Genomic DNA, 15883 nt, shown 5'->3' on the forward strand with positions numbered 1-15883 from the left:
AGAGCCTGGAGCCTGTTTCCGATTCTGTGTCTCCTTCTCTCTCTGCCCCTCCCCCGTTCATGCTCTGTCTCTCTCTGTCCCAAAAATAAATAAACGTTGAAAAAAAAAAAAATTTAAAAAAAAAAAAAAGAAAGAAAAGAAGAGGCTAAGTAAGAAACAGGAACAGAGCAAACATACGTGGCCTGGAGGAGCTTGCATTGGTCGTTTCAGGTCATTACGTCCTCTACAGGCTCTGATCACAGTTTTGTGACGATGCAAATGTATTTCAGCTTCCAACTGGTTCCAAAGCTTATCATGAGCTGGTCCCTTCATATCTCGTCCTAGTAATTGTATTTGTTGGACCCTTTATATTGGGAAAAGAGTTAATTCAGTTAGTTTTTCATTACTATAATTTTTATTACAGAGAGAATTCACAAGAATTACTGAATGCAAGTAGCTTTTACATATACCTAAGTTAGTATTAAAACTACTATTCAGGAACCTCCTGATGGCTTTCAGATTTGTAAAATATGAAAACTCTGAAAAGAACAGATGTCTTCAAGGGAAAACCAGTTTTAAAAACAAAGAATGAATGAGACCTTTTCTAATCACATACTTCATTCAAATGCATCTAAAAAACAACTTTTGAGACTAATGTCAGTGAACATGTTTCATGTCTTGCGTGCAGTAAGGGCAGGGCAATAAAATCAGATACTACTGACTACTAGTCTTCACATGAAACTAACCGTACAAAAACATTTCTTTTAATGATAGCTTCTTTTTACAAAATGATTATTTTAAATATGGTAAAAGTTACTAGAAAATCTTCACTTCAACATGACAGAAATTATTTTTATTTGCTCCACATCAGTTCTTAACATGATATCAAAACAAGGAGTAAAGAATTATTTACCAACAATAATAAATCACCAAAGTTTGTGAGTAGTTATTTGTAAAAATATTAATGCAAGCAGAACTGTTTTCTTATAATAAAATCACTGCCATTCAAACATGTTTTAAAGGGTCAAGAAACACTGGGTTTCAACGATCACAGAAAAAATTTCTTATGGAAGTCATGCTGTATATGTGAACATCATCTTTTATGGTTTCAAGGCACGAAATGGCTGAAAAGTGCAGATCTGGAGTTATTAGCATTTCATAGTAAGTTCCTATCAAGCGTGTGTGTGTGCGTGTAAACCAGAAATATTTATGTAGTACAGCGAAATAAATCTGCAATATATAATGCTATCAATATTAACAGTAAGCTATAACAAACTGTAAAATAAGTCTTAAGGTAAAGATTAATGTTTCATTTATCACAAGAGGTTAAGAGTCAACCTCATTAAATACCCAATTCGTTACCTAAGAATACAAGGGTACCCGTTTTTTACACACCTTCCTGCCAGTTCCTTATCTAAGTACTTGGCAGCCAGTCTTGCCCCATAAACTTCAGCCTGGAGAACAGCTATATGTCTACGAAGGGCTTCATTCTCTTTTCTCAACAACTTCACTTCAGCTTCAAGTTGAGCTTCTTTCATTTTTTCTTTTTTGTTTGCTTCAAGCTCTCTCTCCTAATTAAAAAATAAAAAAAAACAGCAAATTTAATGAAAATACATTTAAGGCTTTTTAACAACAGACCAATTTCCTCAGAATACATAAAAGCGCACAATCTACAATACCAACAATGAAAGCATATGATAAAAGTTACCACTTTGTTTCTGTAAAATGGAACAAAGATTTGGACACAGTTCTTTTTAACTAGTACCAGAAGGTACTGGGACCACTTCCACATAAGATAATTGCATGCCTTGGAGTACTTTGACACTGAGGATACTAAGAGAGTTAGTCTTCTCTAAGCTAATGTCATCATATACTAATAGGAGTGGTTTCAATGAATAATTGAATCTGCTCTCTATTTACTTTCTAAGAATGATGCAAGAACCTAGACTAAAATAAAAATAGTCACACTGGTGGTTGTACCCAAACATTTATTTAACTTTAATACAACAATTCTATAAACAAGTCAAAATCCTTCAGCGGTGGAATAGATTCCACAGCTAATTTACCTGAGAGGACTACAAGAAAGTTGCACTGCTTAAATTAGAACACATACTCTAATTTTTTAAAGAACACTTGATGGAAAAAAATAATAAATAAAGAACATTTGGTGGTCATGGAAAAATGCTGGTAACAACTGCATTGAAACATACGTTAAAAAATTTCTCTACATAAGCACATGTATGGTACAGATTATCACTGAATTGGGGGATCTGACTCATCTATTTGTCCATATGTTAAAGTGAATGAAGAACTGTTTGCTGAGGAAAACAGGGCCCCAATTGCCTATTATGAGGTAGGATGGACATCCATTTTTAGCTCTCATAAAAGGATACCATCGTATGCTCCACTTGGTAGACAGCCCATATACGTGAATTACAAGTGTTAGCCAGAGTATAAAACCTCAAGATCTTTGCCATCAAATTTTTATCACAAGCTCACATGTGAGAAATAATGTTCAATTTACCTTAAAATGATATAAAGTACAGTATGTCTATTCCTATAAATCAGGAGTTACTAATGTAAATGCCTTCAGGACCCAAACACAAAACAGGCCGATACAAAACAAAGTAGAATGGAAAACAGAAGGTACAAAATCTAAAGGCAGTCAAGTTCAAATACACACACAAACTCTGTGGCCAAACAAAACTCTTCTGAGAGTTTAATAATGGCCCTGATAGATATTTTAAGTGTTACTTTTGGATCAAGAAAACTATCCAAACACTGTAAACTTCCATTTATTTATCCTAAGTAGAAGTGTTTTTACTATCTTACAGAACTGTTTTTACCAACTCACTGATTCACAGAATCAGTGACAATGTGGCTGGCTATATTTGTTGACGAGCTGTGAAGACACTGTTTACTATGTCCCCTTTGTGAGACTTAAAAATCTAGGGGCACCTGGGGGGTTCAGTCAGTTAAGCATCTATCTGACTCTTTTGATTTCAGCTCAGGTCACAACCTCACGGTTATGACATCAAGCCTCACGTCAGGCTCTTCGAGGAGTACAGAGCCTCTCTCCACACCCCCTCTCTCTGCCCCTCCCCATGCACGCGTGCTCGCTCGCTCTCTCTCTCTCTGAAAATAAACTTAAAAAAAATCTTATTTAAAAAAAAAAAGTCTACCTCAGCACCAGAAAGATTTTTATCTTGAGCAAATGGCAAGTGATAGTTTCTACTGTATGGGTACTGATTATTGTAATTATTTCCCTTTTTATTCCGGATATTAAGAAGCTGAAAAATAAATTCTGAAAACTTTTAACAACTCATGGAATATATTTTGGTACTAATTTAACTGTCTGCTTTGGTCAACTGTTCTGACAACAGTATATCAATAAATGATATAAACATCACTATATGATATATTCAAATACAAGGCTGTGAGTACCACAAACTTAAAACACAAAAACATACAAGCTAAAATGAGTAACTACCAAACGTTGGATATACTTTTTCAGATTCTGTAAAAAAAAAAATGTAACCATTAAAACCTAACTTCCAGATACTGTTTTTAAAGAATTTGAAGAATAATCTAGAATCCTCCTTTTATAACAACTTTGGAATTACTAAAATTGCAATTTATTTCAGAACCTATTTCCTAAAAGGCAAGTATCAATTCCAAAAAAACCCCCAAAGTTTGGATAACATGAACAAAAATCTTTTTTATGACATTTACTGGGGTTAATGCTGTCTGTGTCAGAAAAAGAGTTCTTAGAAGGCCAGGTATTCTTTGGTTTATGGGCTAAATAAACTTTACGTTAAGAATTACCTACTTGACAATTACTTCAATGAGCTATTTACATAATATTTATTGAATCTGAGAAACATACTAAGCCACCACTTTGTCTTCACAATTCAAACACCTAATGAATCTGGCAAACTCTTAGGCCTAAAAATAACATTTGTAAGCATGAAAAGGACAAAGAAAACTGAAGTTAGTCACTTTTAGATTTAAAGAAAAAAAAATATTTTAGTTAGCCTGTTTATTATTAGGTAACAACCAAGAAACTCATGTTGTATTTAGATAGTCAAACACTGTATTTTGAAAAGACATAAAACCATAAGATAAATTGGAGGCTGATTAGATTGGGAGAGTGGGAAAAATATTAAGAACTTACATATTGTTATTTTCTAAAATAAATTCTGATAAGGAGTTTCAAAATTCAGTTGTTTCAAAGGCCACACAATTATTCCAAGACTACTAAAAGGTTATGGCACATGCAGTAGATGAGTAAGAAACCAACATGCACATTCTTTTCCTGGGGATAAACTCAAATAGAAGAAGAAGAGGAAAAAGCTATTTCCGCTTAATGTATCTTTGAAATATTCAAGGGAGGAAACCAACTGCTCTTTTGAAGTAGAGGTTTGAGCAAGTTACAAGGCTCAGGAGTTGTCAAACATTGATGGGCTCTGCAAATAATGGTTATAAAATTACAAACAAAAGAAAAATCTTTAACAACATGTAGCGAAAAAGAACGAAGGGCCACCAACTGAACTTTTCGGGTACTGGCACATGAAAAAATCACCATCATGACCATCGTTTTCAAATACAAAGTGACAACACACAATATGCAAATAAGACACTAAGAACACTTCAGCATGACATATTAAAGCAAAACAGAAACGGGACACTTACCAGCTCCTCCACAGAGGGGACAGACTTAAGATATAAGAAAAAAGTTTCATAATTAGAAAAATGTCAAACAAATGAATTTATCTAGCGGTATAATCATTATAAGGAAAATTCCCATATGTTGAATATCATTTGGATGAAGTTCATTAGAACAAATATATTTGCAAGTACATAAACAATAGTAACTATATAGCATTAAAATTTTTTGTTTTACCAAAATTAGTCAACTCAACTAGTTCAGTGCCTTTTGACTATAGCACCCTGATTAAGATCTAATGTTAACACTTCAATTCTTTCCTACTGAAAACGTACATTGTTGCTCAATGTTAATATCAAACATCCCAAAGAAGCAGTTACAAATCTAAGTCACTTCAGTTAAACAAAACAAGACTACCAACTTAGATTCATAGAATTTCTGAATTGTAAAGGTTTAAGGAGCATGTAAACATTCATTTAAATAAATTCTAACCCATCAGTATTAGAAACTAATCAACCAATCAAATGGAATTAACTGAAAACAGGGAAAACTTAAAAATGTATTACTATCATCATCCCATTTCACCTCTCCCAAGCTGTACCTGTCTTACTGCTGTGTCCCCTGTGGTCAACAAAGTGGCACATAGTGCGCACTTAATACATGAGAGATTAAGCCGACATGAGACTTAAAAAAATTTTTCTATTTAAACAACCTATATTATGAAGGCAAAGGTTAATTATGGAAAATTTATGTAATGAGTATTATACAAACATTACAAAATGTTTAGTGACAGGAAAAGTGCTTCTATGAAGAGCAACAGAAAAAATGTGCCACTGGTTGGCACCCAATTCCATTTTCCCCTTCATCCTTATTAACAGAACTCCAGTTTTACTGGAGGTGGTCATGTGACCAAATAAGAGGCCGAAATGCAAGTCCCAATAGCCAACGAGATGGCTAAACTGATTGGCAAAAATCGCTGAGGAGGGTTTCATGAAGAGTTCCTTAAAGAAGGCTAATGCAGCCTGGAAGCATCCTTTTGCCCTTTTCTTAGATTCTTCCTTCTTCCTGCCTGGAATAAAGAAATCCTAAAGATGGAAACTATGAGCTAAAAATGGCAGAACACAAGAATAAAAAGAACCTGGACACCCAGTCTCTGTAGAGCTATCATATCAGCTCTAGACTACCTATCTCGGGGCTTGAGAGAAAACAGTTTGTACTATTCAAGAATAATCCTAGTGTTACTTGGATTTCTATTATATGCAGCTGAACTTAATTCCTAACTGATCCAACAGGGGAAAAAAATGTTTACGTGTTATAATCACAAATATCTTTTAAATGTATGTACACAGAGATTTTCAAAGAAGAAAACAAAATCCTATTCTAAGTATCAGTTGCTTACTGATGTTATCACTTATCACCCCCAGGTGATGAGACAGTGGATGATCACGAAGATCTTTACATCTCCTGTGTTTTCTGAATTTCCCACCATGAGCACATATTACCTTTTATAGTCAAAAGCCTCATTAAAAACCGTGCTCTTTGCCCTCTAAAATATATGTACGTATATGTTACCTTCTAAACTACTTACCAGTTTTGCCTTAATGGTACCAGAGTCAACACTCTGGCCAGTTTGAGCATGAAGCTGCAGCTGAATAGAGTGCAACTGTAAAAGCTGATCGTGGACTTCTTTCTCCAGCACGACTTTTTCTGCCTGGGTCTCTGTCAGTTCAGATTTCAGATCTACCAACTGTGCCTTATGAAACAACAACAAAAAACACCAAGTAAGCTTAATTTTATTTTGACTCAAATAATAATTATTCAAAAAGGACACAGGCTACCTGTAAAATGAACAGAGGAACACCAGAATGAAGAGATGAAGTGACTGAGCTCTAAGACATCCATCTAAATAGTCATAAATGCAATAGCACAGGTAAGATACTGGAGTGGTAAGAGAACTAAGTCTACCATCAACAGCATCTTCTTTTCTTTTATTTATTTTTTTCAGTAATCTCGACACCCAACGTGGGACTCAAACTCACAACTCCAAGATCAAGAGTTACATGTTCTTCTGACGGAGCCAGCCAGGTGCTCCCATAAACAGTATCTTCCAATACAGAATGCTACTTCCATTTTACTTTGCTTACTTTAAGAGGGCTTTTCACTGTTTCACCTTCACCTACAAAGTTTATGAAAATATAAAGGTATGGGATGGCTCATCATCCTTAGCGATAACATGTTTTACAGTGGTTCACTAACATTAATGGTGTATTAGAGGAGACACCAGGAAGTAGCCACCTCAGAGAATACTAGCTCATATGAGCCCATCCACTATCTATCTAGTAATTATTTTAGGTGCTAAGGTGTGAACCACTGAGGTCACAATGGGCCTAAATATCAGAGTTAACTATAAGCTACAGTTAACTGTTACAACATAGCAGAACAACCCCTCAAAACCAGTTATTCATTCAAGTTGGAAGTTTTTCATTTTTTACACTTAAATGTTTTATAGTTGTGCATGGGATGTCTTGTGTGTCTGGTCTTCCCAATCACCAGTAGATCAAAGATTAAGAAAAAGGCCTTAGTTTTCTATTTAATTCAACGTAACTGTACTAAGCATCAAGGGGCTCAGAACTATATTAGCTCAAGGAGAAAAAAATTGTGGAAAATACTTTTAGAATTATAGATTACAATTATTTATGTCTTGGAGAAGCTTTCTTATTTATTAACTGAGGTAATATATATGCAAACCAACTAAAGAAAAATGTGGCAAGTTACAGGTGTATTTAGAATCAGTCATCCCAAGGAATTCAAAGCAAAGGAAGATTTAATGAGGGTTAGTGAAGGAAAAAGAGTCTAGAGGTGCTTTGAAGTTAAGTGACAAGGACAAAATTGTAGTAGTAAAACAGTCTAGAGATGGAAAGACCAGAAGAGGCAGAAAGAGACCAGAAGCAACTGAGGGAAATTCTCTGGGTATAAGCGACCAAAGGACTAATATACATCTCTACACCCCAACTGCACCAATCAGTGCCTAGGACATAAAAGATGCTCAATAAATATCTTTAAGTTGAGATGAATTCTAATACTGTAGAAGTGTTCTTGGATGCACACTCTCTCTCTCTCCCCCTCCCTCCAAACATACACATATACACACAGGCGCACTTCTTATCATGAGTAGGAGAATGGGCACAAAGGGGTAAAGGGGACTGGAAGCTACAGGCTTTTAGTTATAGAATTTAAGTAAGTCATGGGATGGAAGGTACAGAATAGGGAACATAATCAATTGGTATTACCATAGCAATGTATGGTGAGAGATGATAGCTACACTTGTGATGAGCATAGCACATAGAGTTGTTCAATCACTACACCTGATACTAATGTAATATAGTGTGACAACTATACTTTATCAAAAAAAAAAAAAATTAAATGCGGGGCACCTGGGTGGCTCAGTCGGTTAAGCGTCCAACTTCAGCTCGGGTCATGATCTTGCAGTCTGTGAGTTCAAGCCTAGCATCGGACTCTGTGCTGACAGCTCAGAGCTTGGAGCCTGTTTCAGATTTTGTGTCTCCCTCTCTCTCTGCCCCTCCCCCCTTCGTGCTCTGTCTCTCTTGCTCTCAAAAATAAATAAAACATTAAAAAAAATTTTTTAATGTAAATGCTAAAAGAAATAATTACATTAAGTAGTTGACTCTGTTCTTTAAATGTAATGAACATATACAAGAGATTACAGAAGAACTTCATTTCCATTGCCTTCTAAAAGAGTATGTAATACTTTCACAAATACTCCTAATTGAAAAACGTAGAAAAAAAAACCTTACATGTATGATAAATATGTCTTACAGATCTTCTTCCCTTTAACAAAAAAAAATGCCCACCAAAGAAAATTATAAACATTTATAATCACCTCTTACCAGACAATGTTCAGTACATTTTGAAGACTGCTCCTTTAAAGTACAAGTAAGTTTTGCCTACAAAGTTTTTCTTAGTCAAAACAAAACAAACAACCTACAGGTTTTTACAGTGTTTGAAACAAGATAACCATAAAAGGAAAACAAAGATTTGAATAATATGCACTCTTTATAAGCAATATGAAACTTATGCTAGAGTGAACCTATATGCAGAAAAGGTTTAACATAAGTCATTTACTCTATAACAACCCTCACCTATTTTTTCATTACATTTACTTTGTCTGCATTTACCTTATTATAATATACTCCTCTATTCCTAACATTTCCTATAAACTGGAAGTTAGATCTAAAGGTTTAATTAGAGGCACCTGGCTGGCTCAGTCAGTAACACATGGGACTCTCGATCTTGGAGTTAGAAATTCAAGCCCCACGTTGGGTATAGAGAATACTTAAAAATTAAAAAAAAAAAAAAAAATCTTTAAAGGTTTAATTATATTTACTTACTAATTAAATCTTTGTGGCAAGGGATATACTGTATGTTTCAAAAGGCATACACTGCCTGGTAGTCCCACAATGATTTACCTTTCAAATCAAATATCTCATGAATCATTAACAATGGAGTAAAACTTCTGGAGTTAAGAGACTGAACAGGCATAAGTGGTATTCATTAATTAATTCGGCAGATTAGTATTCAAGTCAGAAATGATTTTAGGGGTGCCTGAGTGGCTCAGTCGGTTGAGCCTCCGACTTCAGCTCAGGTCATGATCTCATGGCTCATGGGTTCAAGCCCCACATCGGGCTCTGTGCTGACAGCTCAGAGCCTAGAGGCTGCTTCAGATTCTGTGTCTCCCTCTCTCTGCCCCTTCCTCGCTCATGCTCTGTCTTTGTCTCTCAAAGATGAATAAACGTTAAAAAAAATATTTTTTAATGATTTTATTCTAAAAGGGAAAAAAAAACAAAAACAGGGTAGTACACAGGTTTTTTGAATATGGCCCATTACAAATATGGACTCTTCATTAAGTCAGTTAATTTCTCAAGAGGTTGCTCAACTTAAAAAGTAAGAAAAAATTCTTTATAAGGAGAACATGCAGATATTAAAATTCGAAGCCCAGTTTCTCTGTTCCTCCTTGTTCAACCGACAGTCACATCTCCTTGTGCAGTGCCAGCCAGATCCCTGAGAAAGGATGGTTAAGGTCAGAGAAAATGGATTTGGCCACATAGGACACCTGGTCACCAGGGCGGCTTTTAACTCTGGCAAAGTTAATATTGTTGACATCAATGACCCCTTCACTGACCTCAAATACATGGTCTACATGTTCCAGTATAATTCCACCCATGGCAAATTCAATGGTACAGTCAAGGCTGGAAACAGAAAACCTGTCATCAGTGGAAAGCCTATCTCCATCTTCCTGGAGGGAGATCCTTCCAGCACCAAACAAGGTGATGCTGGTGCTGAATATGTTGTAGAATCCACTGGTTTCTTCCCTACCATGGAGAAGACTAGGGCTCACTGGAGGGTGGGGCCAAGAGGATCATCATCTCTACCCCTTTTGCTGATACCCCCATGTCTGTGATGGGCATGAACCATGAGAAGTATGACAACTCCTTCAAGATTGTCAGCAATGCCTCCTGTACCACCAACTGTTCAGCTCCTTTGGCCAAGATCATCCACGAAAACTTTGGAATCATGAAAATACTAATGACACAGTCCAGGCCATCAATGACACCCAGAAGACTGTAGGTGGCCCCAATGGGAAGCTGTGGCATGATGGTTAAGGGGCTGCCCAGGTCATCATCTCTGCTTCTACAGCCAAGGATGTGGGCAAAGTCATCCAAGAGCTGAACAGGAAACTCACTAGTTTGGCCTTCCATGACCCTACCGTCAATGTGTCAGCCATGGACACCAGACCTGCTGCCTAAAGAAAGCTGCCAAACATGATGACATCAAGAAGATGGTGAAGCAGGCATTAGAGGTCCCCCTCAAGAGCATTCTGGGCTCCACTGGGGACCAGGCTGTCTCCTGCAACTTTAACAGTGATACCCACTCTTCCACCTTTGATACCTGCGCTGGCACCGCCCTCAGTGACCACTGTATCAAACTCATTTCCTGGTACGACAATGAATTTGGCTATAGCAACCAGGCAATAGATTTTATGTTCCATATGGCCTCCAAGAAATAAGAGTCCCCTGGACCAGCCCCACTGAAAGCATAAGAGAGAAAGGGAAGCCCTCAGCTGCTAGAGAGTCCTTGCCACAAATCATCCCCTAACACAATGAGACCCCTCTTGACCTTGACACAGTTTCCATCCTAGACCCTCTGAAGAAGAGGGGCTTAGGGAGCCCCACTTTGTCATCCACATCAATAAAGTACACTGTATCCTCCCAACAAAACAAATAAATACAGTAAAATTAAATTAAATTAAATTAAATTAAATTAAATGCCAATCTTATTTTTAAAACAAGTGTTTCAAATTTTCTTTAAATTTTGTAATAGTTAAGTAACTCTTTTCTAGTCCATGATATAAGCATTTTAGCTAAGAAAACTTAGTCACTGATAAATTTTATGTCAAAATTAGAAATGTGCATATTTTATATAATGGTTATCTTTCTAATACCACCAAATTTTAGAATTCAAAGAGAACATAAAGACTACAATTATGACAGTTACTATTTACATAATAAAACCAAGGCCAATCAAAGTTGCTTTTATATCCAGGGCTACCCCCACTGGTCAGCAGCAAAACAGCACTTTGAACCCAATTATTCCCAGAACAAGGTAGTGGAAGTGTTATCAAGCAGCTGGTCATAAGGAAAAAAAAAAAAACTGTTTCTATAGCGACAATACATATGTTTAACTTACTAACAATATTCACAGCTACCACAAAGCAAGCATCTATATACCATATGGCAGGTATATACACACCACACATGATATGCAATTCTTACCACACTCTCCAACTTTTTCTTAATAGTTAAGGAAACTGGAACTCATAGTTTAAGCAATTTACCAGAATCACACAGCTAGTAAGTAATAGACTCCAAATTGTTCTGACCATAGAAAAAGCCTAAGCATCTTTTACCTCACTGTCTTACCCTGGCCACACTGTAACTCGTAAAGAGCCAAAGTTTAAAGGAAACAGGTGATTTCAACCTTCAACTCTTACTTAAATTTTCAAGTGATATCCCAAAAATGTTTTATTTTTTTAAAATATTTTTATCTTAGAGAGATAGCATGAGTGCACAAGTTGGGAGAGGGGCAGAAGGAGAGACAGAGAGAATATTAAGCAGGTTGCACATGCAGCCCAGAGCCCCACACGGGGCTAGATCCCACGACCCTGGGATCACAACCTGAGTGGATTCAAAAGTTGATGCGCAATTGCCTGAGCCACCCAGGCACCCCCAAAAGTATTTTAAAAAGCAAAACCAAAATAGTTAAAAACTATGTTACATACAGACTTAATTTGGGATACGATCTTTTCCCCTTCCTGCACTTGATCTTGGGAGATTCATTTAGAGAAAAAATAAAACAAAAGCTGATCATCAAGATACTCTACCCCTACACAGTAAGGAAAAAAATGATCTCATTCTAGGAGGGTCTCTGGGTCTTAAGACCATAGCCTTGGGGCACCTGGGTGGCTCAGTCAGTTAAGCATCCAACTCTTAATTCACCTCAGGTCATGATCTCATGGTGAGATCGAGCCCTTTGTGGGGCTCTGTGCTGTTTGCAGGGAGCCTGCTTGGGATTCTCTCTCTCTCTCTCTCTGTCCCTCCCCAGCTCATTCCCTCTCTCTCTCTCTCTCTCTCAAAATAAATACATAAACATTAAAACAAACAAACATGGGGGCACCTGGGTGGCCCTCAGTCAGTTGAACGGGCGACTCTCGATTTTGGCTCCAGTCACAATCTCACAGTTTGTGAGTATGGCCTTCACTTCACGTGAACCAAGCCATTTAAATCAACCACTGGTGAGATTTTCTAAAGCAGTGATTCTTAGCATGTGGTCCACCTGGAATGGAGTCTGGAGACAGATGAAAATTTGAGGCATATTTTGCAAAGTAGGAATGAAGTATTCCCCAAAATGAAAAAGACAGGCAGTCTATCTAAATAACACTGGAGTATTATCATCACCACTTATTTGTATTTAATGCAGCCATTACTATTCTATTCTCATCTCATACTCTTTCGAAACATCCAAACTTTTCCAACAAGGTAATTCCTTTCTAAAATAATCCTTTATTACTAGATTCCACTGTGCAGCACCAAAACCAAAGGAATTTTTTGTTCAGAGTTTCCGTTTTGTCCAGGCCTTAATCCTCTATGTTATCTGCTAAAAATACACAACACTTGCATTTTTCTTTCTAAACATAAGCTAATTTTTATTTAACAGTCTTATGGAGAAAAATGACAATTACTTTAACTTAAGCACCCTTCAAAAACCTCTTTGGGAGAGGATCAGACTAAGACAAGAAATTAGCAAACATCAAGTTGTATGGCAGGGAACTTGGATGTAGCTCAGTCATTTGTTTCAGCACATCATTCAGCTCTTTTAGTAACATTTTAAAAGGGCCAATCTAGGAACCTAAAAAACTCTGGTAAAATATCTTTATTTCGCACATGAGGAAACTGAGGCTCAAAGATACTGAGTGGCCCCAAATTACAAATTGCATGGCATTAAAACTCAGACCTCCTGACATCTTTTGTAATCCGGCAGTAATAGGGACATGGTGACCAAGCAGTCCAGGGCCCCCAAATAAGATCACATCCCCAGACCTCAGACAGGGCTTTAAGCAAGAGACTCAGAACATTCCTCATCTAGCTAGCAACTCCTTCCCCGCGCCCAACAGTGGAACTCATGTGTGTGCACAGATAGACACACATGCAGGAACAGACATGCATACACACAAAAACATACATTCCCCAAATTGTTTAAGAATTACAAAAAAAAATAGCTAACTCCAAATAGCAGTTGACCTGTAATGAACTGTAGCACAGAAAGCTGCTGATAAAGTAAATATAATCTCACCTACAAATTTACCTACAAATGTTTCTATACCTTCTGTTTTAAAGTATGTGCACAAAAGGTAATCACTTCACTAAAAAGAAACAAGTATGCTTTTAAAAGTCTGTATGTTTTTTTTTATGTTTGAAAATGCAGTTTAGGATGAAAGTACAGATTAGAATTTAAATCTCTAGCAATTATACCATTTAATGTCAATATCTAAGACTTATCATGTATACCCACCTATTTCCCGAAAGGCTGTAAAGCTCACAAGATAAATAAAAGAAATGTAAAAAATAAAAAAAAGGCTGTAAAGCTCACAAGATAAATAAAAGAAATGTAAAAAATAAAAAATAAAAATGTAAAAAAAAAAAAACTGCGCCTGGGTGGCTCAGTTGGTTAAGTGTCCGACTTCGGCTCAGGTCATAATCTCGCGGTTCATGAGTGCAAGCTCCACATCCGGCTTGCTGCTGTTAGCATGGAGCCTGCTTCGGATCCTCTGTTCCTCCTCTCTCTGCCCTTCCCCCATGCTCTCTCTTTCTCTCTCTGTTTCTCTCTCTCAAAAATAAACAGTCAAAAAATAAAAATAAAAACATATAGAGATGGCAAGATTTCACTAAAAAAATCCACCTTAATACAGTTTATTGTGTATTAAATTTAATACTGAGTTTCCTATCAGTAGGAAAACCTTTATATACTATACAATTCTCCTTGACTCATTAAAAGAAGCAATGCCATTTTATCTGGTGAGACTCCTTCTTTCCTGGAACTAAACTTTAAAAAAAAAAGTATCATAGGAATTGTTATATACATATAGGATCCTGAGCGACAGCAAAAGCAGAACAGAGCCATTCTTCACAGGGACTTTTCTCCTGTGAAAAAAAGTCACAGGGAAAATGCAACTCATGAAAGCATTTTGATCCATTCCGTTTTTTCCTTCTACTCCTTCAACAGAGCAGAACAACGTCTCAGCCCTAATCTGAGTTAACCCATACCTCTTATAAAGAATCTCCCTCTGTCTTCCTGTTCCCCGCTGTGCCTGAAGTACTTAGCATTGCTCCAACCACCCAAGAGTACAGAAAGACAACAGATCCGATTCTAAAACAAAGACTGTGACCAAACAGAAAATATATTCAGAGGTCAAATATAAAAACCTCTGCCACTCCTCAAGATAGGAAATAATATTCCTCTTTATTACAAGTCAGCTCCTGAAAGAGCCTGCACATCTGGCTTACAAAAGTTCTGTGAGAAAACTGCCTATTCGCTCCAATTCCCTCTATACAAGCGTAAAAGACCACTAACTTCATCTGTCATCATTCTTCTCCAAACTGCTCTGCAGTTTAAGACCAGCAAACTTGTTTTTGTTTCTAAACTACATTCATTCAGCAAGTATTTATCAACTACCAACCACATGCCAGGCACGGGCTGGGCTCTAGGGAGACACTGGTAGGTGAAACAAATGGGGATCCCGGCCTGCAAAGCGTGCAGTGGCCTTGTGCAGGAGGCGGCTTGTGAAGAAAATGAGTGGCGTATGTAACAACAGCACTAATGGCATTATATGCCAGGTACTTTTTGGGACATATTCATATTTTAATTGTCTTAATCCTCATGATAATCCTCTGAGAGACACATTTTTGTACAGAGAAGGAAACTGAGGTGCAGAGAAGTCAGGTAACTTGTCCAAGGTCATTACAAAGCAAGTAATATAATATATACTTACCAAGTGTAAGCTATATGAAAGAAACTAAAAGAAGGGGATTCGTGGGGTGGGAGAGTACACTTACTCTTCTGAGAAGTGTTCCAGTTGCTGTCAGAGCAGCAATTCTCACAGGCCTGTGGGACCTTTCAGGGCATCCACAAGGTCAAAACTATTTTAATACTAATAAAGCATTATTTGCCTTTTTCACCACGATGACATTTGTACTGAAAGTGCAAAAGCAATGATGAGTAAAATGTGTTTGCAGTTAAAGAACAAAAAGTTCATTTAAGAATGCCCGTGATGAAGCAATAAAAATTATAAATTTTGGGGGGACGCCTGGGTGGCTCAGTCAGTTAAGTGTCCGACTTCGGCCCAGGTCATGATCTCACAGTTCGTGAGTTCCAGCCCCGCGTCAGGCTCTGTGCTGACAGCTTGGAGCCTGGAGCCTGCTTGGGATTCTGTGTCTCCCTCTCTCTCTGCCCCTCCCCAGCTCATGCTCGCACTCTGTCTCTGTCAAAAGTAAGTAAACTTTAAAAAAAAAAATTATAAATTTTTAAAAATCTCAACCCTTGAGTACTTCCTTTTAATATTCTGTGTGATGAAATGGGAAGTGTGCATAAAGCATATATGCTGCA

The 15883-nt window shown here is 37.1% G+C and overlaps 1 protein-coding gene and 1 pseudogene across 3 annotated transcripts in view; one reads left to right on the forward strand and one right to left on the reverse strand.

Moving 5' to 3' along the window:
- GOPC (golgi associated PDZ and coiled-coil motif containing) overlaps positions 1 to 15883 on the reverse strand; it is a 39463-nt gene that overhangs the window by 13004 nt on the left and 10576 nt on the right. For 2 of the 3 annotated variants that reach the window (XM_043592201.1, XM_043592204.1), the window contains exons 2-5: positions 6234 to 6398; positions 4672 to 4695; positions 1375 to 1550; positions 178 to 343 (exon numbers count right to left, since the gene is read on the reverse strand). In XM_043592201.1, coding sequence (XP_043448136.1) covers positions 178 to 343; positions 1375 to 1550; positions 4672 to 4695; positions 6234 to 6398 — 531 coding nt within the window. The remainder of the gene's footprint in view (positions 1 to 177; positions 344 to 1374; positions 1551 to 4671; positions 4696 to 6233; positions 6399 to 15883) is intronic. The other variant, XM_043592202.1, reaches the window with a different exon arrangement.
- On the forward strand, positions 9689 to 10730 carry LOC122489920 (annotated as a pseudogene).

This window comes from Prionailurus bengalensis, chromosome B2 (assembly GCF_016509475.1).
Source record: "Prionailurus bengalensis isolate Pbe53 chromosome B2, Fcat_Pben_1.1_paternal_pri, whole genome shotgun sequence".
Classification (NCBI taxonomy): Eukaryota; Metazoa; Chordata; class Mammalia; order Carnivora; family Felidae; genus Prionailurus; species Prionailurus bengalensis.